The sequence below is a fragment of the Saccostrea cucullata genome, unplaced genomic scaffold (genome assembly GCF_032062105.1).
Source record: "Saccostrea cucullata isolate Sc308-1 unplaced genomic scaffold, CSIRO_AGI_Scuc_v1 ctg2667, whole genome shotgun sequence".
NCBI lineage: Eukaryota > Metazoa > Mollusca > Bivalvia > Ostreida > Ostreidae > Saccostrea > Saccostrea cuccullata.
In genome coordinates, this window is record NW_026927697.1 from 153,280 (window position 1) to 177,038 (window position 23,759).

Consider the following 23,759-nt stretch of genomic DNA (forward strand, 5'->3'; position numbering starts at 1 on the left):
ATTTCCGAAAAATGTCTTAATAGATTATAAGATAATTGTCTTACTAGTCTTAATATCCTATTAATAATACTATTATTATGATAATGATGTATCATCTTATTATAATAAATAAAAATTGAATTTTTGTATAAAATGATATTGAACGGTGAAGTAATATTTTTATCTTAAAAAATCAAATTGATAAACGTACATAATAAAATCTGTTTACATGTATTGTTCTACACAGCTCTGCAAATCCTCTCCCTTTCCCCAAGTGGCTCACTTGGACCCAGTTAATAAAGCTGAGGTGTAAGTCAAAAATAAAATTTGAAAAATATACCACAAAAACCCTCAAACTATAAGAATTTACTTACCATGACACCTCTTTTTCCAATTTACATAGAAAACAATTGAAGTAAAGACTCAATTAACGTGTTATTTGTGTATATACTCATACATGTAGCTGCGCCCTAGAAAGAAGCGAGAAAGTTCAATAATACACTTGTACTTTTGTTTAGGGTTATTAAAATTTCATTATACCATGCAGATACATTGTTTATCTCTTTTACCACATGGATCGAGTGTAAAAGTACTTGCATCCGATTAATGTGTTCAAAATTTTTGCTACATGTATATACGTTACATTACCGCTACATAAAAAAGTATACATTACCGCTACATTGCCTCTTTCGTTAGCCAGCCACATATGCGTGTACAGTACAACCTATAAATGCATAAGACCCGTTTCCCCTGCTCATCACGGGGAGGTGAAAGTGGGACTTTGAGCAGGATGTTTTATTTTCTATTATTATTATTAAAATCAATTTTATTTCATAAAACACACACACACAAAAAAAAAAAAAAATAAAATCAAGCTCTGTTCATAGATAAAATTCTAAGTTTTGTCAAATGTTTTTACACTATCGCTAAAGCCTTGAAAGCCATTTGCTTGACATATTGTTGTTTTCTAAATTTATAACCATCGATAAGTAAGCCGGCATTCCCCCATCTCATCGTCGCAAACCACGGCCAAAATCTCCCAGAGAGCTATTATTAAAATTTCGACTTGTAACAAACTTCTCAATTGTGGTCATAATGTTCAGATGACGCTAAATAATTAAATTTCGACTGCAGAGTTATTTATATAAAATTAATATATATTCATTCTGATCAGATAGTTAGTGAATTCTGTTGATTAGAACTCATATACCGAACTATACCTGGCTAAATCGATATGTAGCGGTAATGAGTTGTTTTGGGCTGATTCAATATGTAGCGGTAATGAGTTGTTTTTGGCCAGAAATATGTAGCGGTAATGATCGGTCGAAAATCTGAAAAAATGTAGCGGTAATGAGTTGAAATTTTTGACAATGTAGCGGTAATGTTGACCTCCCCCGATTTTGAATTAAAGGTGTGCTCTCTCAAAATGAAAATTGAATGTTGGAAAGAAAGAAAATATATTTATTTGATAGAAATGAGAAATGAGGATCATGTCTTTATTGTACTTAACTTCAATCACTGCATTACATCACAATTGATGTAGGCTATGTCGCAAATATATATCTAAATGCTTAAAAGGATTCTTTAAGAGCATTACTAATTCACTTGTATGTACGTGATGATGCTATTTTGTATATATTTTTTTAAATTGCATTCTATAAAACAAACAAGATAAGATTAAAATTTTATTTGTTTTGAGATGAAAACAGTTTTATTCAAAGACGATTTGGGAAAGTGGGCTTGAATATACCATAAATAAAATAAGATTAGAATTTTATTTGTTTTGAGGTACATGTAAATATAGTTTTATTAAAAGATTTGGCACAGTGGGTCTGAATGTACATTGTATGCATTGCAATATACATGTAATATCTTGGTATCAAAATACACAATTAAGACAGTTCAATTTATGTTTCTGTCATAAATTGTTCTAAAATTACAACACCAACAACAGACTGATGGATATAACTTTTGGATATATTTTAGAAAATTTGGAAAATGAAATTATAGTGCAATGTCATATTTAAAAATAAAAATGAAATGAGATTAAAATTAATTTATTAAATATATATAGATAAAAAGTATAAACGTTTTTAAAATCACTGAGAGAATAGGATTAAAATACAATTTGAAAACAAATATATTTAAATATATATATTTACATAAATACAACTATATTTAATGACAACAATTCAATACAAAATCTCATTCTTTTTAAAAACCAATCCAAAGAGTACCATAATAAAAATGTTTTCAATGCTTTTTCTATACTTATATTTTTTGTAAGTTCTAATGTATGTTTATAAATGATTGTATAATATAAAAGATATGACCAGAATATTAAATATTGATACGTCAACCGAGGCTATAAATTGTCTAGAAATGTCGTCATTAATTATTTTGTTAGTAATATACATTTAAGATAAATATCTAATGCAATATTGAAAATTGAGAGAGGAAATTCTGATAAAAATATTTTCACAAACTTTGATACTTAATTTTATTTAACCAGCACTTCTCATGTCTTCAATATGTTCCATTATTCAAAGTATCCATTACCTTGCTATGCCTTGCTGAAAAAATAATCTTTGTTATAGCACACACTCACAAGTGACTGGGGATGCGTAGAAAAATTCCCAGAGGCAAAACATGCAAAAAGCATAAAAAGGTTTCTTTGGTATTATTTTTGGTTATTACTCCTATATTAAGTTTGATAAATCTATTAATATTTTCACTTGTCTAATTCACGATATTTCTTTTGGGCCTGTATGCATTTCAAACTGTCTCCCAACACTAAGCCTAAAACATTCATTAGATCTTCCTTTCCCAACAACAGGAAAATCTCCAAACTGTCAATTCCATTTCTCTGACATTTATCTTTAACAAATGCGATACTAAAGTCTTCCAAAAACTCTTCAAAATGTTGCAGGTAATAGTCTGAAATAGAAAATTCGAAGAAAACGTTAAGAAGACTGATTACACGAGACCGAAATGCAATTTTTAGAGTCAGATACATGTGTATGATTAACTCACCTTGATTTTTCCTTTGAGAAGACACCCGCTGACCCGGTGGAATGGCCACCTGTGCACGTGAAGCCTCAGACCCAGAGGGAACGTTTACGTTTGATTGACTTTTTTGGGTATTCGAACCCTGATTCAAATTACGGTCATTGGGTTTGGCTTTTATAGTTACACTTTCCTTGGTCTTTGTTTTTTCTTGTATTGACTTTGAAGGTTTGGTTGACGCTATTTGAGGTATTTGTGGATCTTTTCGAATCGTTTTTGGTAAATTCCATGGATCAAATGTTACGGTGTGTAATACCATCTTTCTCCCGGAATCCATACTATAGATGATGGAAGAAAAAGCTACACCATGCATACCACCTTTTTTTCGAAGAGGAGGAAAAATATGATTATCTTCCGCTATTGGAAAGAATGTTATAAGAAGCGAATTTTTCGGAACCTCTGGCCCAACGACGGAGTTCCCGGTCACATTAACTCTAAGTCGTTGACGCTCCGCTATAAAGATATCCTTTGAATCAGAATCTTTGAGTTTCCTTAAACTGGTATGCTCCTCCAATCGCTTCTGTTCTAGAGATTTCCAGTCCTCCTTTTTGACAAGTTCACACCAGATTTGGACATATTCCTCAGAGACTTTCTTTAGAAAAGTGATGAGCTTACAGTGATAAATAAATCCAAGTGAAATGAGGACCTCCATGCTACTTATGCTGTCTACACTACCACGCCTAACCCTTGCACCTATGTACCTAAAACCAATAAAAGCAAACTGTTAAAAATAAAGATTTATTACACTCCCTCCTCCCTAATTTGAAATATTTGATTTTAGGCAAAAAAAATCTTGTAAATCTACATTATTATAAAGTATTGTACTGCTTAATTGAAGTAACAACAACCCCCTCCCAATTTTCCTTTCAGAGACGTACGTGCTGAATTTGTCCACATTTGTAATAATCGTGTCCCCTCTTCTTTCTATGCGCTGGTTTTTCAGCTGAGTCACTTTGTCACCATTTATGTGGAAATACACGTATTCCATATCTAGTGAGTCAACGTCTGTTTCTTCGGCCTCATCAAGCTTTTCCATTGGTAGATGAACTTCAACTTCCCTGCTGAGTACTTTTGCCTCTACGTGTATTCCCTTTGTGACAGAGAGAAACTGATATTGGTCTGGAAACATGATTCTTCTCTTTTTCATTTCTTCCACTTTTACTGGGAACACCTGTGAAATAGAATAACAAGACATAGAAAGACCAAATCAAAGTGGGTTTATAAAGGACGCTGAAAACAAAACTCTCTAAATATTTTGAATATGTACATGTTATATGTTTGTAGAAAATATTTTAAATTTTTTTGTACCGTGATCTTAAAGTTTTCTCTTTCTTTTACAGCCCCTTCTGGTATGTTCAATCGAACACGCCTGTCTGTTCTGTGGATGTATTGACTACCGCTGGGTTCCACATTGAAGTCTCTTTCTCTAGGTGTTCCAAGGATGAAAAATGCCTCCACTTTTTCTAATCGAAACACGACGTACTCACCCTAAATACCAGGAAACGAAGGTAATCATTAACACCGTATTTTACACTAGAATATGACGTCATGGTACATTGCAATATGATGTCATGGTAAAGATTTAAATAGTTTTACCTGACATTGAGTTTCGGAGATGCTCCATTTTCCATCATAGAGTACCTTTGCTTGAAGCACCATGTCTGCTATGTGTTTTACAGCTTTGCTTGCAACATAAAAAGTTATTTTTTGTCCCCCACCCAGCGTGACACAGCATCTTTTTGTTTGTCCATTATTGTTGCTTTCAAACCAGTATATATTAGTTTCCATTGTTTGGAAAGTCTCTAGCGATGGCAAATTCTCCACCCGCTCTTGATATCCCCATGAACGAGTGCTTATTGTTTTTAAAACAGACTCCGTTACACGTCCATCAAGATCTATTCTAATCAGGTTTCTGTAGCATTTAAAACTTTTGATAAGATATTTCACTACATAAATTTAATTCAAATACAGTAAAACAACACTATAACGTAGGTTTAACACATTTTAACAGATGAATTGTTTTATAAAGTTATGATAAATGAAGTCTTTGGAGGTTTTTATGAAAAAAGATAATGTATAAATCAAAATATATATCTTGTATACATACCAAAGAATTCTATAGAACTTACTGTTTTGAACTTTCCACAGCTATGTCCATCATTAAGTTAATTTTCTTTGTTACCATGGTGACACTGCTCTTCAATGGGTTCAGAAAACCGGATTTATCCTGCTCCGTTTTTCTAATAATATCATCTACAGCAGTCGTTACCTTTTTGTTTTCATCTCCAAAGGCTGTCGTATTCTATGTTTTGAAAAGACAAAATGCACATGAACAGAACACATGAACAGAGTCCCACTTCCAACTGACATTACCTCTCGATGATATTTTTGTTCAGTTTTATTGAAATTATAAATATGTGTGTGTCTCACCGCCCATTACAACTCCATCTGGCATTACCCCCAATGATAATTATTGTTTAGTTTTATTGCATCCCCTTTATACTTATTTTTTAGATCATGAATATGCGTGTCTCACCGCCCACTGGGACAGCCCTCCTTCCCTGACACTCTCATCTGCACACTCCGTCCACAGGGACACAGTCTGTATGCCCTGTGTTACTTGTTCCTCAATCACCTGTTGCCTGTGTTAAAGAGTACATTACTAGTACATTAATTTTTTTTAAGTTAAAAAAGAAGTGTCCAAATAAGTGATCATGTATACCTAAAACACTGTATGTACATTACATAAGGACTTAAAATACATCATCAGAAATGATTCACAAGGACCAGGGTTCATCTTTTTTAGCCCTGTGAAATCATTCATATATAGGCTACCTTATCAGATTATTACAGTATGAATAATTCCTTTTCAGTTTATTTAAAAAAAAAAAACAATTACATATTTCAACCCTTCAGTGCATTGAATGACTTTTAATTATGGTTTATGACGTACACTTGTTCTCTTTCCCGGTCCCTTCCATCTCCCTCTAGAGCCAAAGTATCCAGAGCACTGTTAATGACATCAAGAGACTCCAGAACCGGCTGATAGAACTCGGTAAGCACTCTGGGATCCGAATTGTTCTTAAGTTGGTTTTCACGCGTAAAAAGGTCCTGTGTTTATAACAAAACAGGTTTCTACATTTAATTATGTATATTAAGCCATTAGTTTACAGCTTTATGTATATTTCTTGTTACTTTATAAACACTCACTCATATTTTGAATTAAAACGTACATATCTTAAAATCTATTTTGGAGGAGTTTTCTTTTAATGCTTTTTGGATGAATATTTAAAAGGATCAAATCAAAGCAGATCTAAATATTGTTCTCTATTTAAATTGTAATCATACTTGGTAGCAATAATAAAAGAATATATCAACAATTTATTGAAATGTTTTAGTATGCTGTAATGTTTTTTGTGTTTTGAAAATAAGAAAAAATATTATATTAGATTTTTATAAAAACACACAGATACTGAGATATGTGTTTTTGTTTTAAAGTTGTATCTTACCTATCGGAAAAAGGACTAGATCTGATGCCTCGAGATAAGATCTTTGAGTCTTTGTCATTGTTTATCGTTATGCTTTGTATTACTGTTTAGGTCCTTGTATTGTCATTTACAACCCATATATTTTGTACCTTTTATTGAAGAAGTTTTACAGAACATTTACTGACAATTTATTTGAATTATGAATTTCTTACCTCTTGAATAAACGAATTCATGTTTGCTTTTCTTTTGAAACTGAAAGCACCAAAACTCCAAGTCTATATGTTACCTCTTTCACAAATAAAGATGATCGAACAGCAAGGAACAATTATACAGACCTCATACAACTAGGAAGTTTAAAAGATTTTGGAGATATATTGACTGATCACGGGAGACTTGGCTTTTAAATCAGCCAATATATCAATCAGTACATGGCTTGCTACAACTAATAACACATTTGGATTGCAATCTGTTTATAATGTCTGATAATGAGTTCTTAAAGTTGATAAATCAAAAACGAACAATCTGTTGTGTAAAGGCTTTAGTTTTACATGTATGAAATAAACAAACAGTAGTAAAAATGTGGATCATGTCCCTTTTGTCGCAATATATACTTGAAATTTAATCGAAAATCAACACCAATACTCATGTTTTTCCCCACATGTTTGAAATTATGGTAGATAATCACCATTTTGAAAGAAAAGTAGTGTTGTATTTAAGGGATTATTCACAATTACAAACAGGAATATCACGTGTCTCAAGTGGTACCTTCGTGTGACTTCGTGAGCCTTCAGTAAAATGTTAAGCCTCGTTTTTGAAGCTACAAAATCAATTTTATCACAAATCTAAGACTTCACCCAAATCCTACATTTTTGTTTATACTTCTAGCAAAGGAAAAGAAATGTTGCAACTTGAAAATATGCAGTAGCAATAATTAGGATAAGTCCCTTCTAATTCTGTGGCATTCAGAGTAAAACTTTTTGAGGAATAACCTTTTTTACAACGCTCTTGATTTTACTTACTAGTAGTCACTTCATTATTTAAAAAATATAGCGTAGCAGTTGAATGTTTTTCATGGACAACAGAAATAAGAACTATTATTTCCGTCTCAAACTTTGTATGTTTTTTTCTAAGAAGTGGTAAGAATATCACATGTTTACCCTACTATACCATGAATAACACCCAAAGGACATTTGTTTCATAAACCTATGCTTTGACGCCACAATGCTGTTTGTGTAAAAGTGATGAAGTAACAAGCAAATTCAAAGAATTTTGGTCCCCCACTTTCGGTGTCTTTGTGTGTGAGATGTCAATTTTTTATGACATATTGTGTCAAATATGAACTTCCTATCAAATATCATTTAAAGATTATCACTAAAGTTGATTTTTATTGAAAATAAGGTCAATCGTGAAGGTCATGGGGTCAGAAATCATAGCATCCTCGGAAATATATTGTCACAAGTAATGCATGTCAAATATGAAAGCCCTATCTCTTCTCAATATAAGGAACAGGATGTGTTTGTGAAACACTGATGACCCGTATGGCAACAAAGCGAAGATTACAGGGCAAGGATCAGCTATTTGTAAATAATAACGGCCGTCACAGTGAAAAAAATTGTGTCAATATTTTTACATTTTTTCTAATTAAATACATTTATATCTATACCTTCTTTCATTAATTTAATAAGAAAAGATAGTTGCATTTTTATTTTTTAAGAAAATCGCATCCAAATATAGGTGATCAAAAAGTGATGGGCGTTATGTTGACACATATAATGTGAATTTTTAAGTTATTTCGCGTTACAGAGAACCAAAAAAAGACCATCATATGCATGGACCTGACCACACTTTTACTTGGGACGAAGTAGACAAATTTCTATGACCTATCTGTAAAATTAATAAGGCACAATTAGTCGTGACGGAGGTGACATAAATTTTTCCTACTATAGCATTTTCATCATTCGTTTTTCTGCACAGAAATCATGTTTACCGTGAGTTTTTTCTTCTCTAAATGAGGAAATAACACTAGTTTTTCATTAAAAAGCAGAACAGGATACATTAGTTCTTTCTTGAAGAATTTTTTATCCTGTATAATAAACGGATGTTATATTTGACAAATTGACAAACTAAAGGAAGGTAGTTATGGAGGTTACATTGAAGACGCTTTTTAACGCATTTCGTAAGTTTTGTTAAGAATACACACGACTTTTAATACATGCAATGAAGTTAATTTGTCAAATACAACTCCATTTAAACATTCTTCTAATACTAATTAAAACTACTGAAAGTATTTCCATGAATTTTAAGCGCTGTGACGGATGTTACATTATAACATCCCTCACAGTTTTTCGTGGAAGGGATATTTTAACTCTCTACAGCTTTGTAATTTTTATAAATTTAGTAATTTTATTATTTGATCTTCATTAATATACAACTGAAGTTTACTAATAAAATTTTATCTTTAACAAAATAATAAGAAAAAAATCTTGTATCAGCACAGATTTAAATTTTGACAATGGTCAAATAATAACAGGCAATCAGCCAAGAAAATCCTAAGGAGCTGGTAGCATAGCATCTGAAAAGAAAATAAATGAGTTATACCTCTGTTAATTACCTTAAAATATAAACAAATACTCCAAATTTCATGATAATATTATCATACTGCGTAAAGAAGTTATCATTTGACCAGAAAAAGTGTCAACATGTCATATCCGTTTTTCAATTTCTTGTCAACATGTAACAGCCAAATATTGTTATGTTAATAATGTACGAAGACAGGAAAAAAATGCGACTTTAACAGATAAGTAATGGTAAATATTATATTTTCTTTCTATCTTACTGAAAAAAATATGTCCATAAAATTTCTACGTAACATAATCAAATCACTGTGCTTCAGCAGTTATGGTTTGACAATGTTATGTCAGTCAAAATTTAACTGCCGAACACCAAATGACCTCTATGATCGTAATAGTTCTAGAAAAATACTTAAACGTTTGTGTCAAACAATAACTATTATAGATTTTAACACATTGGAGAACATGGCTTGTACATTTTATCATTAAATTTTATACGAATCTAATTCAGTAATTAGCGTGACGTCTGTTATCTAGCAAGAAGTTATTGACCGACAATACAAACTCGCCCACTTTGCCTCCATTTTACGTATCACGGTCGCTTTTCATGACGTTTACTGCAAATGTGTCAAACTCCATACAGTGTCGATTCTCCGAGACTACTTTCGTGCCCTACGAATAACGAATGATATGGAGTTGTAGCGTAACGTAATACTGAGCTGTCTGGAGCTTGCAAATGTGTGGTAAAACTAATAGAAAAAACCGAACTGATTCTATATTCCGCATTGTAAAAGCCATTTTACGACCCAAATTACGGACGTTACGAATTTGACCACACCTGTGCACCTTTGATAAATGTGCGAAAATTTATTATTTTAATCCTTTTACACAAACGTTATTGAAAAGAATCCGTTGAGTATGCTTTAAAGTTAAAGCTAAATATAAAATATTCGTGTATTTTTAATACAATTACATTAATTTCAATGTTTAAAGTTAACCCATCATGTTGACCGACACTCGTAACGTCCGTTATTCAATTTCAAAGCTATTTTTCTCGGGATAATGATAAGCAAATAGTAATTATTTTTATCTAGAATCGTAAGGTAAACATCAATCTTTTAGAATAGTTGTATATAAAAATGTGTTAATTAAAGGTATTTTTAAAAATTGCATTTTTGACACATAGGTTGGAAAATCTCTTATAAGCATGCGCAAAAGTTGGATAATTTTATACAAATTCGGTAATAATAATTTTATTTCTTAAAATAAAAAGATTTAATTGTTTATTGTTTCTCTTTCATATTACAAAATTATAAATACAACTTTATGAATCATAAAAAAAATATATTCCTGTTTATTTCAATTTCAAAAGTGACGGTCGTTATTATTTATAAATAGCTGATCCTTGCCCTACACTTTTCGTAAATTAAATATTTTACAATCCAAAGTAGGGTCTTCTCACAAGAAATACGATTGTGAAATATGGAAGCCCTAACACCACCTGTTAAAAAGTTATGGCCAGTGATGATTTCTTGAAATGTACGTCAAACTCCAAGGTCAAGGGGTCAAAGTTATTGGTTTATTAAAAAAGGTCTCACAAGATTTACATATGTGAAGTATGAAAGCCCTAACCCTAACCGTTCAAAACTTATGACCAAGGTTAAAGTTTTTAAAGAGTAGGTCAAACTCCAAGGTCAAAGTCAAAGTTCTTGATATCCAATGAAAGGTCCTGTCACAAGGATCAAATATGTTAAGTATGAAAGCCCTAGCCATTACCGTTCAAAATTTATGGTCAAGGTTAAATATTTTTCATAAGAACGGAAATCTCCAAGGTCAAGGTCAAAAGTTCAAAGTTGTTTGTATCAAATGAAAGTTCTTGCTACAAAGAATACATATATGAAATATGAAAGTCCATAATCTACTGTTCAAAGGTTATGGCCAAGGTCATAGTTTTTAAAAAGTAGGTCAAACTCCATTGTCAAGGTCAAAGGGTCAATGTTTTTGACTTGATATCCAATGAAAGGTCCTTTCACAAGGATTACATATCTGAAGTATGAAAGCCCTAGCTCTAACCCTTCAAAAGTTATGATCAAGGTTTGTTTTTAAAAGTAGGTCAAACTCCAAGGTCAAGGTAAAATTTCTTGGTATCCAATGAAAGGTCTTCTCACAAGGATTACACATGTGAAGTATGAAAGCCCTATCCTTTAACGTTTAAAGATTAAAGTCAACGTTAAAGTTTTTTCAAAAGTTCGGAAATCTCCAAGGTCAAGTCAAAAGGTCAAACTTGTTGTTATCCAATGAAGGGCCTTGCCATGAAAAATACATATGTGAAATATGAAAAACCTATTTCTTTACGTTCAAAAGTTATGGCTAAAGTAAAAGTTAAAAATTTTACTGTTATAGTGGGTCAAATGTCAAGGTCAAGGTCACATTTGGTGATAACCAAAGAAAGGTCTTATCACAAGGAATACACATTTGAAATATGAAATCCATAGCTCCTCTTAATCAAAAGTTGTGGGCAAGGTTAAAGTTTTTTTGACGAACGGACAGACGAATGAGATTTAATGTCCCCTCACTTTCACGAAAGCGGGGGACAAAAAAAAAATAACTGGATTCATATACAGTGTATAAAACATTGTGAAACATTAAAATGATTTATAAAACATGCGATAAAATAATCTTTTATGATTTGTGTTTGAGTTGTGTTTTTTAATCCCTGAGCCTTTGTAAAAAAACATTTACAATATAACGATATACATGTACGATAAAAAATCGTATTCTATTTAATTACAAACAAATCAGAAAAGCACTTTTATGAATCTATCATTATCTGATGTACGAGGGTTGATCCAAAAGTAATTGCACAGTGTCCATATCTTTTCTATTTGGCGTCATATTATCAAATATGATGTACCAAAAGATGCACAAAGATAAATGAATTTTTCATTCAATATTGTTAAACTGAATTTATTTTATAGATGTTAAAAACATAGAACATAGGGAGTGTCGCCGCGTCACACCCAAACGTCACAAATTGAAGACTGTACTTTTTTTTAGAATAAAAAGACAAAGACATTAAAAAGCAAAAATTTACATCATATTCTAGACTTCCGTTGAAAATTTCATGACATCATTGCTATTTTTGATAAAAAAGATATCCTTGTTTTACTCCGATGCATTGAAAAAAGGAAATGTCGAAGTGAAAAAAAACCGCCACATGCATTTGAAATGCATTTTTGCTTCGAATTGGAGAAATCGTCGGTAGAGACAGTTAAGTTGATCCACCAGACCAACAGAGGAAAGAATGTAAATAAGATACTTGTTTAGATGGTGTCAGCGATTTTGGGTGGGTGATTGGTCCTTCAATACTCAGCAGGTACAAAAAGGCCGAAGAATGGGAGGATGGACTGAAACGTACAATGGTGTGACGTTGCCAAAAAAGACAGACGGTTAAAACGATATGTGTAATTTTAAGTTGGTCTTCTACTACTGTTCAAATAATTTTGACAGAGGAATTATGAAAAGAATGAGTGTACGATGGGTACCAAGTTTTCTTTAAGAAAGTGAAATTTGAGAACGTGTTCGTGAATCTCGAATATTTTTTTAATGAAACGAAAGGAAGCGTTTAAATGTTTGACACGCGTATCCGTCATGAGACGTTATTTAGGTGAGGCGACGACCATAATCGCACGGTGTATATAATCCGATATTTTGAAAAGTATAAATCATGTTGAATTGAAATTTTCAGGTCTGATTTGAAATAAATGTGAGTAGCTTTCATCATCAATAATATTGTTGTTTTACGTCGACTGGTAGCAGTTTTATCGAAGTTGTGACATTACTTTTGGATCAACCCTCGTATTTATGATATTTGAAGAAGTGAGTCTTGTAATTTTTTAAAAGTTACAATTTTTTGTCTTCTTTATTTTCTTCACAAAGTTTCAGAATAAAGAAGTTTGAGCATTTTGAGAAATTCCAGCGTTTGCGGTCTTAAATCACAATTTTTAGCTATTTCACACAGCTTTGAAATTAAACTGATAAATTCTATAAGTGAAAGGAATTATTTAGGTGCTCTTGTATCAATTTTATATATGCACTACGTTCAGTTAGATATTCATGTATTACTTTTCCTGTCGGAACGACATTAAGACTTAATTACAAATATTTAATGTCCGCCATTTTGAATCGCCTTTTTGTCTCTTTACGTCACTTTGATGTCAACAGCATATTTTTGGATTCAGCATACTCGAAATAAGTAGAACAGATAGAAATCCTTTGCGCTAGAAATTAATTGCAAAAATATATTCCTAAACAGTGTCTTAGATTAATGTATATATATGGATTTGAAATGCTATTTATAACAATTTCACACGTCTATTTCAAATTTGGAAAATGTAATGTGAGATGTTTATACTTGCTAAACTATGACTTATTACTTGTGGTTTCTTCAATGGGTTTTATTATTCATACATGAAAGGATAAGCACTGGTCTTTTGAATATTTGTGAGATTGATTAAAAAAAAACTGTGCATTTTTTTCTTTCAACGTATTTTCCATATATATTAAGAAAGGATGTCAGAAGAGATCATTTATAAAAGTTCGTACCGGGGTGTCTTATCATATTACCGTCTCTTTTTTTCTACGGAAGATTCGTCATTCACGACTGTAGGAATAACATTATCGATAACGTGCAGTTTTACTTAAAGATTTGTTTTTTTTATATGCATGCAGATATCATTGGTCAAATAATCTTCTAAATATAGTATTTGTCAGGGGGCGCAGTTATAAAAGTCGATAGAGTATTGAAATATTTCTTATATGGCAAACACGTTGCGGGTAAACTCTAATTTGAGATCATAATGTACAACTCATGATAGATATGCTGCATTGCTTGGGTTTTGTCTTTCTCTTGTGTAATTGTTTTGCAAGAGCAATAAATGGCGGTAATGAACCAGAGAGAATTGCAGATTCCTGGGCCTGTAAAGAGGAAATGTCTCACATGGCTCCAATTTGTCACTGCGATGTTGACTGTGTTACCTATAGAGACTGTTGTGATAACGTGGCCGACTTTACAGACACAACCCTCAGCTTAAAACCCAAACAGGAATGTCGTCGTTTTGGAAGCAGATCTTTCCCCTCATTCTGGGCCGTCACATCCTGTCCGGGAGAGGGCGCTGTCAAAAAAAGGGGCATATTTCTACCTGTCGTGACTGAGGGCGGAACCGTGTTTGTGGATGACGATATTGCGAAATGTAATAATATTTCGTCTTTCTTGCCCATGGATATCCATGTCATTCTTGATGATCTTTGTGATGTGGATTTGATTATTTCGTCTCTTGAAGCACGATTTATGAATCTCGTCATGTCTATTGGGAAATCAAATTGCAGATTTATATTTTCTCCCCCAAGTGACAGTCGTGCATTCCCAAGACTTTGTTTGGATTTGCGAGAAGAACAGACGATGAAAATTTTTAGTAGTGAATGTTACAACAACCTGAGACCAGAAAAGATATCCTCCGTCCTTTATAGAAACACACGCTGTTTTGAGGACATACACGGTTATCCGATGCCAGAAAATGTTACAGATATAGCAGATATTTATAAGCAACCTTCAGAAATCGGAACATCTCTTCATATAAGATTCATTGACAACTCAAGTAATTTAAACCCAAAACATGTAAGTAAAAAATCGCTTTATATCAGGCAAATAATTAAATCAATTAGATTTTCAACTATGTGATACAATTTTGTTTTCCATTCTATTTTCAGTCAATTTGTCCATACAAATTTAGAAATTTTTGCCATACACGGTTGATAAAAAACTGGAATCAAACTGTAGAAATAGAGGTCGATTCATTTCATCCCATTAGTGACTACCACATAAAGTACAGTACTGTCTACTTTGTCTACAACTTTCTTCAGAATAATGTCAATTTAACGGCAGAAAGGGCCACTGTTGATCTCATTAAATGGAAGAATTCCCAATGTCAGACTCTGGTCATAAGAATATTTTTAAGGAGTACCAGAGACTTGAGCAGAGAGGATTTGAGCAGAGTGATGAATTTTATCAACTTGTTTAAGTTGTCTTCATTCAGTAGCAGTATAAAGACGGTGGCCAATAACTCCTCTAGTAAAATAAGATCCTATATGTGTGCAAACCCCTTGGAAAGGAGGGAAATATTGAAAAGAAAAAGAGTCCATTCATTTTCAATGATGTACGTTTTACGCATAATGGAATACCTCAGTAATTCTATGGATATAGATATTTACTGTCAGAATTTAGTTGTTGAGAGCAAAGAAAGATTGAACAGGAAATTCGTGGACGTCTATTTGATGAAGTGGGAGTGCGTGAATAACCCGACCACCGACACGATTTCATTAGGGGAATACGATCCACAATCCGTGTATATCACGATAACCGTGTTAGCTGTCAGTGGGATAGTCATATTTGTCCTCTATTTCACGTCACTTAAGGACGCCAATGTGCTAGATAGATCGTGATATCTTCACCTTCATGCTAAAAGAAGAACTTATTTAATGTGTAAATTCACGGACAACTAACCTATCCATTAAAACTTCAAATGAGTTGAAACCACAGTCCTTTTTCTCAAAGAAATCATCTTATTTTTTAAGGCCCTTGAAGTTTTGTTTAGATATATAGATATTCACTGAGATCTCTGTTATCATAAATCAACTGGCAGTTCTCTTCTTTGCTTTTGAAGTTTGTTATAATATCCACTGCATACATTGTATCTATACTGTGTAAGTATTCTATAGACTGTTGAAATACAAACTCTGTTGTATTGTGTGGAAAATTAAGATTTATCTCCTTAAGGCAATATGAAATCTAATTTAAAAAATATGTCATTGTTTGAATAGATCTACATTTGTATTGAAAGTCATGAAAAATTGCTATGTACTTTTCATTCGATTTCTTTTGATTTTGAGTTTTATACTTTTTTAAATAAAACTAATTCTTTTTTTATGTGTTTTGAGCTTTCAAACCACTGTAATAAAATACGGAGAATATTCAAGTCTACATATGGAATAGGCTTACGTAAATTTTGCACAGGGTTGTTGGAACGTGCGTTCCTCTTGCATGTAGGAAATACCTTGGATGAATATTTCAAACCAACTTTAAAGTATATGTTACATAAGCACATAAAGAACCCCTGTGTGGAATGTCTGAATGATAAGAGAAGATTAGATTGTTGAAAAATCCCGATTTGTACATCTAATTTATATTTGAATTGGCAAGATTTTGTTTTGTTTATTGAAAAAATACATTTAGCAATTAACTGAATGATAACACGACATGAACTCTTTTAAAAGAAGCAAAGGTCCGGTTGTAATGATTCCCTAACTGTAATACCTTCTCTCTTTCAACATGACATACGAGACATATCTGTTGACCTTTTTGTCATTTAATGCTTTGATATGAAGGTCTGTTTTTTAACATATTCGAAGAAATAGAAAAACATGTTATCTTTTTTATCTTCAAACATGTACCTAAGTGTTTATTTTAATGAAATATTTGAGGAAAAGGTAATTCCTTTTTATTTATCTTATATTTACTTACCGGTTTTTTCCCCACAGGTGAGAGATTTCGTAGGTAATTAAAAGGGACGGGTGTTTATTAAAATAAGCAAAATGCCACATAAGAAATTCTAATAAAAGAAGAAATAAAAATTTTACCATTATGTATATATTTTCAAAAGTAGGTGTGTTATCTCACATCTAAACATTACGTCCGAATCATCCCTCTTCATTTTCTTTAACTAATATGATTTCCATCATTCTTTTCTTCTTATGTTTTAAAATAATTTATAGCTAAGTGTGAGTATTGTATGATTTGATACTTTTACAACATTATGTTAGAAGTGGACATGTATTATGTATGTGTTATATATGTTAAATACTTACCGTTATCTCGGATCTAGATAATGATAACTCAGTCACGACGGCCTTCAGGAATAATCTAACAATGACGACGGCACTCGTGTTTCTTACTTTTCTCTCAATCGTTTGTAAGTACACTGTATTGTTAAACATTAGAGGAAATAATAATTCAAACGTTCCTATAATTTGAATTTTTATACTGCAGAAAGAAAAAAAAAGAACAAAGTTTCATTAGTTCTTTTGTTTAGTGAGTTTAATTTTATTTTCAAAAATTATCAAATTTCTGCTCGACATATACAATGCTAAGCCAAACACCGGTATTTCTTTTAAAAAAGATTTTAAAAATTTAATTATAGTCGAGTTTTTGTACAGGAAGCCGTGCTTTGAGTGTGAATTAATAACTAAATATATTTATATCTATTGTCTGCTATGAGAGGATTATACAGCCTCCTCCCTAGCTTTCATCACCTACAGTAAAATTCAAACTTTGATACCAAAAGGCCTTAATCATTATACACCTTTCACTGCTTAAATCCGAGTATTTTTGAAAGAATATGATACATGGCTTAAAAGATTTAATTATTATAAGGTGTCACTCTATCTCCAAAACATGCAGAATGACGTACATATGATAGGGATTTTCTTTTTATGAATTTCTTTTAAGGACAGAATTGTGATATGAACAAAAACAGGACACTTAGAATGGTATATGATTTAAACCTATTTTGGTTGTAAACACTGCGAAAACAGATACATCAATTAAATAATAATAATAATATTTTTTGTATTTCTCTCTTAAAATTTTACAGATCGTAAAGATTTCAACAGAAAATTTTGAATTTTTTTGTTATTGGAAGATCAGATGTGCTTTGAACATGTTTAATACAATTATCTGTAGTTATCTCTGAATAGATTCATGCCCTTGTCTAAGAATACATATGTTGTTATTCTACGGCGTTATCAATAGAGAGTATATGGTAGATATCATTGTTTGCAATATTCAGATGCTGCTGACCAAGTTAAGAAATGTCATGACGTCAATGAGGTAGCGTGCCAGAAAATGTTTGCCAAACGGAGGGATATGTGTGGCGACCCCTGTGTAGCCAACATCTGCAAGGACACCTGTCGATATTGTCGTGAGTTTTAATAGCATTTATTTTTTTTTCTACACAGAATGAAATTCTATTAAGTATGAATTTTTATTTTCCCATTTTTCAAACGTAAAATATTAAGCATTAATGAGAACTTCCTTTACTTTGCATTTTTTTTTTTACCGGTGGGTAACACATTTATATAACTAAAAAAAAAAATTCGGAGTCATTGTAAAGCTTGATGCATGTACATATGCTTAATTATTATAATGTTTATTTTTATTTTTTTTCATTTACACAACATACAGCATTATATACATATATCAGATTTCAAAAGTACAGATGTGTGTTTTTTTATTTTGAGAGAGAGAGAGAGAGAGGTTCAAGTTAAGAGAACAGCAGATTCCACCTGTTCCACTGGATATCAAACCTTTCCTTTTCACCATTCTTATAAGAAATAAATAATTGTGTTTCATAATGAAATTTCATTTGTGATATTGCATTTTTTGCATTAATAGGTTTCTTTGTGCATCTTGCAGTATAAATATAATATTTAAGCCAGAATAGAATAGCATTTTGAATATCAGTATTTTCATCAATAAAACTTAAAATAAAAGATTCTTAGTAACATTTATCATTAGACCAGTTTTATTTTCAAACATACATGACAAACACACAATTTCTTCTAGAAAAAATGTGTTTTATCGCATTCCCATAGAAGGTGTTTTATTCCTCCTCAGTATGACAAAAAAACTGCATATTTACAGTCATTTTTTTTTTAAATTTTGAATAAAAATGAATTTGTTGCTAAGATTTTTTTTATAATCCTATATTGAAACCATTAGAGTCTACAGTCTTTTGTTACCCTGAAGGGTATTATGCGGATTTTTTTTCCCATTCCCGAGTTCCAACTTCTAAAAGCTAATTCCAAAATGTTTTACCTGCTGCAACAGAAGAGTTTTGATTAAGGATTTCATAATAGCATTTGGATTTTCTACATTTCATTACAGTGTAGATATTTGACATAATTAAGGGATTAGTGGGCTTTTTTTTAAATAGTTTTTTTCTTGACCAGAATTTTTCATCCAATCCCCTATAGCATAAATAATACTACTGAATTCTAAAAACACAATCTTTATGTTTGGATAGGTGTTGCAGAAATGTTCATAAGAAAATAGTGAACCGTCCTCATTAATGATACCTTTAAGTTGTCTAATGTTGCATTAAAACATTTGTATATTATAAAAATGGTTTTCCACCAATATGCAAATGTGGATTATAAAACAATGGTGAGTCACAAGCAAGGTCAAACTTTTTCTCAAGATTTTTAACATTATCCAGGACTTAAATACATCTATCCATAATGTTTATTTTTTTGAAACCAATAAATTGTAAAGTATAAGAAAACAAACACATTTAGTCTTCAATGCCATAAATAAACAACAAAGTACATTTAGTTTTATACATATTATTTTTGTAGAATATGTAGTATATACAAACGTATATCTATTAGACTAAATAATTAGACTTAACGAGCTAGAAATAAAACACTTTAGCTGTTTCAAGCAATTGAACTCAATCTTTATTATAGCGGTTACCTGTTATCATTGCAACGAAGAAGGTACACCGGAAGCTTGTACAAAAGTCCAACAATGTCTAACTACAAACCAGGTATGAATGAAAAAAGAGGCTCAGAAACTTTTTTTCTTGTATTAAGTATTTTTTTAATATTACATTTGATTTCACCAGCTTTGCATAGCAGCTGAGAGGTACACAACAGATTTCCATTCAACTTTCACTTCCGGTTGCGCAGAAAAAGAGGTACGTGTAGTACTTATAACGCTTAACATAAATCGTACGAAACCTTACATGATTTTGTTGTTTTGTCATCTGCTCAATTTAAAATACCATTTACAAATGTGCTTTTTCTTCAGCTCTGTCATAGTCTTTTTGGTTTTGATTCCACCAAACGCGAAGTTGAAGCGACGCTCAATGAAAGATCATATCATTTACATGGCGGATGTTGTGATTCAAATCTTTGTAACATACACGATCCTTCAAATGTGACATCGACCGTGGATCCCTCCAGTCGTCCACCGAAACCAACTGGTAAATCAGACATAAGTTAAATTCTAAAATTTCTTCGTAATAAAGTCTGTAATGTAACTTGTATTTCTGCTTCTTACTTAAAACTAGGCCATCAAAACTACATGGTATAATAATGACGATTTTAAAGATGTACACTGTACATGTACTCTACTAAAACTGATTCTGATGCTACAACAGCTCATATTTTAAAGTGATTTAATTAAAGAAAATTTAAGAGTCAATTCCATTTCAAAGTAATCATAGCGGAGAATGGACACTGTATGGAGTTTGGTTTCCCTGGTGTTCTTAATTTTAGAATACTGGAAGACAAGCGACACGGATATAATGATTATAATAAAGTCTTCACCAAATAAAAAATAAAAAAGTTCCACATCCAAGTGTGGTAAATATTGTTATTATTTGATAGCCAGGGAGACATCAAGACCCTCATCCTGTATGAGTCCCTGAATATTTATGCTCATAAAAATCAAATAATTAGGTACATTTGGATTTTTGTATCGTGTTTGAACTCTTACAGATTATAAAAAGGTTTTTATCATATAAATATTGAACAATTGTTCGATAGAGCTGAAATTAATTTATTACCATGGAAAAACAACTCAATACATCAGTACATGTAAAGTATGAAGAATTATGTGAGAGTTTCGGTTTTAAGATGTTTCAATTGTTGATGTTTAGCTCTTTTTAAGGACTATTATTTGTTGATTTCGTGAATCAACTTTATCCCCGAATACAAATCCCACAAACGATTGCCTAGTCGACCATTACATTAACTGAATATTCTGTATACATGTATAAATGTATAGAAGTTTGTACATAAACCAGCTGTTTTAAAATACACTTTTATTATGTTTATTTTAAGATAACCTTATTCTTGTGTTAACGAGAACCTCCATAAACACGTAGAAGAATTCATGCTACCTTCCTTAGCAGATCTAAACTCCCTTTGATTCACGGCTAGATCATGTTAGTTGTATGTTTAAATTATGAAGGGCTTTATGACAAATGCACTTACATACCCACCTCTTCTCCTGTTCTATAGGCACTAACCCCTTACTTGGCAATACGACACACCAAGAGATAAAGGTCTGTGAAGAGAAGGATCTAGACACGGAGGCCTGTCGTCTGCTGAACGCTACTGATCCCTCCATCTGTCAGAACAACTGTATCGCCACCACGTTATGTCCGTCATTCTGTGGAACTTGTCGTAAGCTCAAATTTAATACAGTAAATCGCAAGATTTTATGAATTCTTTCCAATTTTCATCGGTCAAAGCTTTACGAAATAATGATCTGTGAATACTTTACTTACAGTTCATTGTAGAGATTGTAAATCAGTGCCTGATCCTGCGTCCTGTACGAATACTACATTGTGTAAAAAAGATCAGGTATGAAATATTTCTGATTTTTAGTATCGTATTATCATTTCTACATGATTGTATATCACCACCTGTTTTATAACCGATTACATTTATTTGCGTTATAGAAAGCTTTAACGAAGGAGTTCAAATTTTTCATTTAGAATATCTCGACTTCTAATTTTTTAATTAGGTTTATAACCCAAAAATTAAGTACATTTGAAAAGACGGTAGACTTAAGTTTGAATGTATAGTGTAAAGCAACGGTATAGCAATATCATAGTTCTTTTGTTGCTTTCCACAAATCGCTATTTTTATCCTGATATATTTATAAAGGTTAAAATATGCATGTCTATGTCTATATTTTATGCAAGTGTGTTGATATTTGTATCCTGCTCCTTTCAGCATGGGCTTTTAATAATATCTTACATGTGATGAAGTGTCCTTAATTTTATTAATAAAAATATGAACACCAAAACTTAATATAATTTCAGACTTAGTATAACAAAACAGTATGACTTTTATTCGGGAGGATTTAAACAATTAATGTGTTATTTTTTTGTTTTTAAAACAATAAAAACTCAGACCTTGCTTTGACCGTTTAAAAGTACAGGTTCAAATTTGCCGTCTTTAAGAGGTTGTCCAGCCTGGGGGTTATATGCCCAAATGGCGCTTTAAGTAAACAAGCAACAAAGCCATCAGGCTCTTCTATAGGTCCTGGTCCTTACATCCAGTAGACCGATCCTGTAGTGATTATTCTTACCCGACCATTACAGTAACAATGTTCCAATCATAAGTTAGTAACTATGCTATAATGTGTACAGTGTATGTAAATTTAAAATATCTTTTGATGATCTTTGTACTCCTTGGTACATTTGAACTCCATTTGACATACCTTTGCTTGTTTTCAGCAATGTGTAACAATTGAGCGCCTAGATTCAAACTTACAACTATCTATTGTATTGGGATGTATGGACGCAAAGGTTGGTATTCACTGCTCCCGAATTTAAAAAATATATATATGACATAACATAATTAATCTGCAATTGAGATAAAATAGCTTCTGAATCAGTAATCGTTATAGTTAAATGAATTGCCGTGTCCAGTTTGAATCCTCTTTGGCACACAGTAGTACAGCACAAAAGATAGTTTCTTTGGTTTTCGAAGAAAGTGTAGGCACACTAAAAACCGCGAGAGAAACCATGTACTGTAGATTCCTATTTATACGCGAGGAATTAATTATCGCGTAATTTCGCGAGATGCTTAACTCGCGAAATAAAAGTACTCGGTTTAATTTTTATGGTGCTAAAATCAATGAAAATTCTGTTCATCAACCGTTCATTCGCGAATATTGTTCTCACGATTTGCCGTTAAGGAGCCATTTCGCGATAACAAGTTATCGCACAAAATAAGGATTTACAGTATGACGCGTAAACAATTACTGCTGAAATCTGGCTGTCAATCTTTTTTTAGTATTGCTGCAGAAAACAAATATTTGATATATATTTTTCGATGTTTTTTTTTTAACTCATTAAATGTAGTCAGCCTGATAAGATCAATTTCTTTATATTTTATAATTTAGAATTCAATTCCGCATCATAAAAATGAATTCCCAAAGAATATCGAAAAGTTCTAATGTATTAGAATGAACGAGAATGTTTTATTATAATTACATGTTAGGGGTATGGGATCATCTCTTTCATGAATTTAGATACATGTGTTATGAAGAAGTCTTGTCGTATACGAAGGAACGATCGGGATATTTAGTTAAAATTGCCTTTTTAATTTGTTAATTGATTTTTAAAAATTATTCGTTATTTTATCGCAACTTCGCTACATGTATTTTTTAAATAAGCAATAAATAGCTTTTTGCTTAACAATAATTGAAATGCAGTCATCGTACATGTATATAGTACATGTACAAAGTTTAAATAGAACTAATCCCCTTATATATTATACTTCTTTATTTGTTACAGATTTGTACAGCCTACTTCAGTGGTAGGACAGGTGGTCAGGGAGGGTTTGGTAAGCGACAGTTTGGTCAGACAACACTGAGGGGTAAATGTTGTGATAGCGAGATGTGTAACGAACACGGTATCCAATAAAAAGCCACTGAAGAATAAATGTTTACTTTATCGTATCATAGGGCATTGTTGAGTTATTATTGTTTTTGTGAAAAGAGGAATCATCAATGACTTCT

General features: G+C 31.9%; 3 protein-coding genes across 4 annotated transcripts; 2 read left to right on the forward strand and 1 right to left on the reverse strand.

Annotated features, from left to right (window-relative positions):
- Positions 1–2,665: 2,665 nt before the first annotated feature.
- LOC134275265 (uncharacterized) lies at positions 2,666–7,075 on the reverse strand. The gene is made up of 9 exons (XM_062757539.1): positions 6,746–7,075; positions 5,999–6,156; positions 5,582–5,687; positions 5,175–5,347; positions 4,642–4,957; positions 4,354–4,533; positions 3,924–4,216; positions 3,013–3,746; positions 2,666–2,916 (listed from the first exon to the last, which is right to left on the reverse strand). Exons 1-9 carry the CDS (start codon positions 6,764–6,766, stop codon positions 2,711–2,713), a joined length of 2,187 nt encoding a protein of 728 aa, XP_062613523.1. The 5' UTR covers positions 6,767–7,075; the 3' UTR covers positions 2,666–2,710.
- Positions 4,422–23,676, forward strand: LOC134275267 (uncharacterized). 2 transcript variants are annotated; one of them, XM_062757542.1, is made up of 10 exons: positions 4,422–4,553; positions 17,044–17,130; positions 18,007–18,138; positions 19,685–19,764; positions 19,843–19,914; positions 20,028–20,202; positions 21,245–21,409; positions 21,516–21,589; positions 22,471–22,542; positions 23,536–23,676. In XM_062757542.1, the coding sequence occupies exons 2-10, from the start codon at positions 17,088–17,090 to the stop codon at positions 23,662–23,664; spliced, it is 942 nt and encodes a 313-aa protein (XP_062613526.1). In that variant the 5' UTR covers positions 4,422–4,553; positions 17,044–17,087; the 3' UTR covers positions 23,665–23,676. The 2 variants fall into 2 exon arrangements, with proteins under 2 accessions (XP_062613526.1, XP_062613527.1); XM_062757543.1 differs by lacking the exon at positions 17,044–17,130 and having other exon boundaries at positions 4,474–4,553.
- Positions 13,823–15,934, forward strand: LOC134275253 (uncharacterized). The gene is made up of 2 exons (XM_062757524.1): positions 13,823–14,780; positions 14,873–15,934. Exons 1-2 carry the CDS (start codon positions 13,974–13,976, stop codon positions 15,602–15,604), a joined length of 1,539 nt encoding a protein of 512 aa, XP_062613508.1. The 5' UTR covers positions 13,823–13,973; the 3' UTR covers positions 15,605–15,934.
- Positions 23,677–23,759: the final 83 nt, after the last annotated feature.

Coding starts and splice junctions, on each gene's coding strand:
- LOC134275265 (XM_062757539.1), bottom strand. CDS start 6,766: ATGAATTCGTTTATTCAAGAG. Junction 5,688..5,998: donor GACCGGGAAAGAGAACAAGT/GTACGTCATAAA, acceptor TCTTTAACACAG/GCAACAGGTGATTGAGGAAC. Junction 3,747..3,923: donor AATGTGGACAAATTCAGCAC/GTACGTCTCTGA, acceptor TATTGGTTTTAG/GTACATAGGTGCAAGGGTTA.
- LOC134275253 (XM_062757524.1), top strand. CDS start 13,974: ATGATAGATATGCTGCATTGCTTGGGTTTTGTCTTTCTCTTGTGTAAT. Junction 14,781..14,872: donor GTAATTTAAACCCAAAACAT/GTAAGTAAAAAA, acceptor TTCTATTTTCAG/TCAATTTGTCCATACAAATT.
- LOC134275267 (XM_062757542.1), top strand. CDS start 17,088: ATGACGACGGCACTCGTGTTTCTTACTTTTCTCTCAATCGTTT. Junction 17,131..18,006: donor TACTTTTCTCTCAATCGTTT/GTAAGTACACTG, acceptor TGCAATATTCAG/ATGCTGCTGACCAAGTTAAG. Junction 19,915..20,027: donor CCGGTTGCGCAGAAAAAGAG/GTACGTGTAGTA, acceptor CTTTTTCTTCAG/CTCTGTCATAGTCTTTTTGG.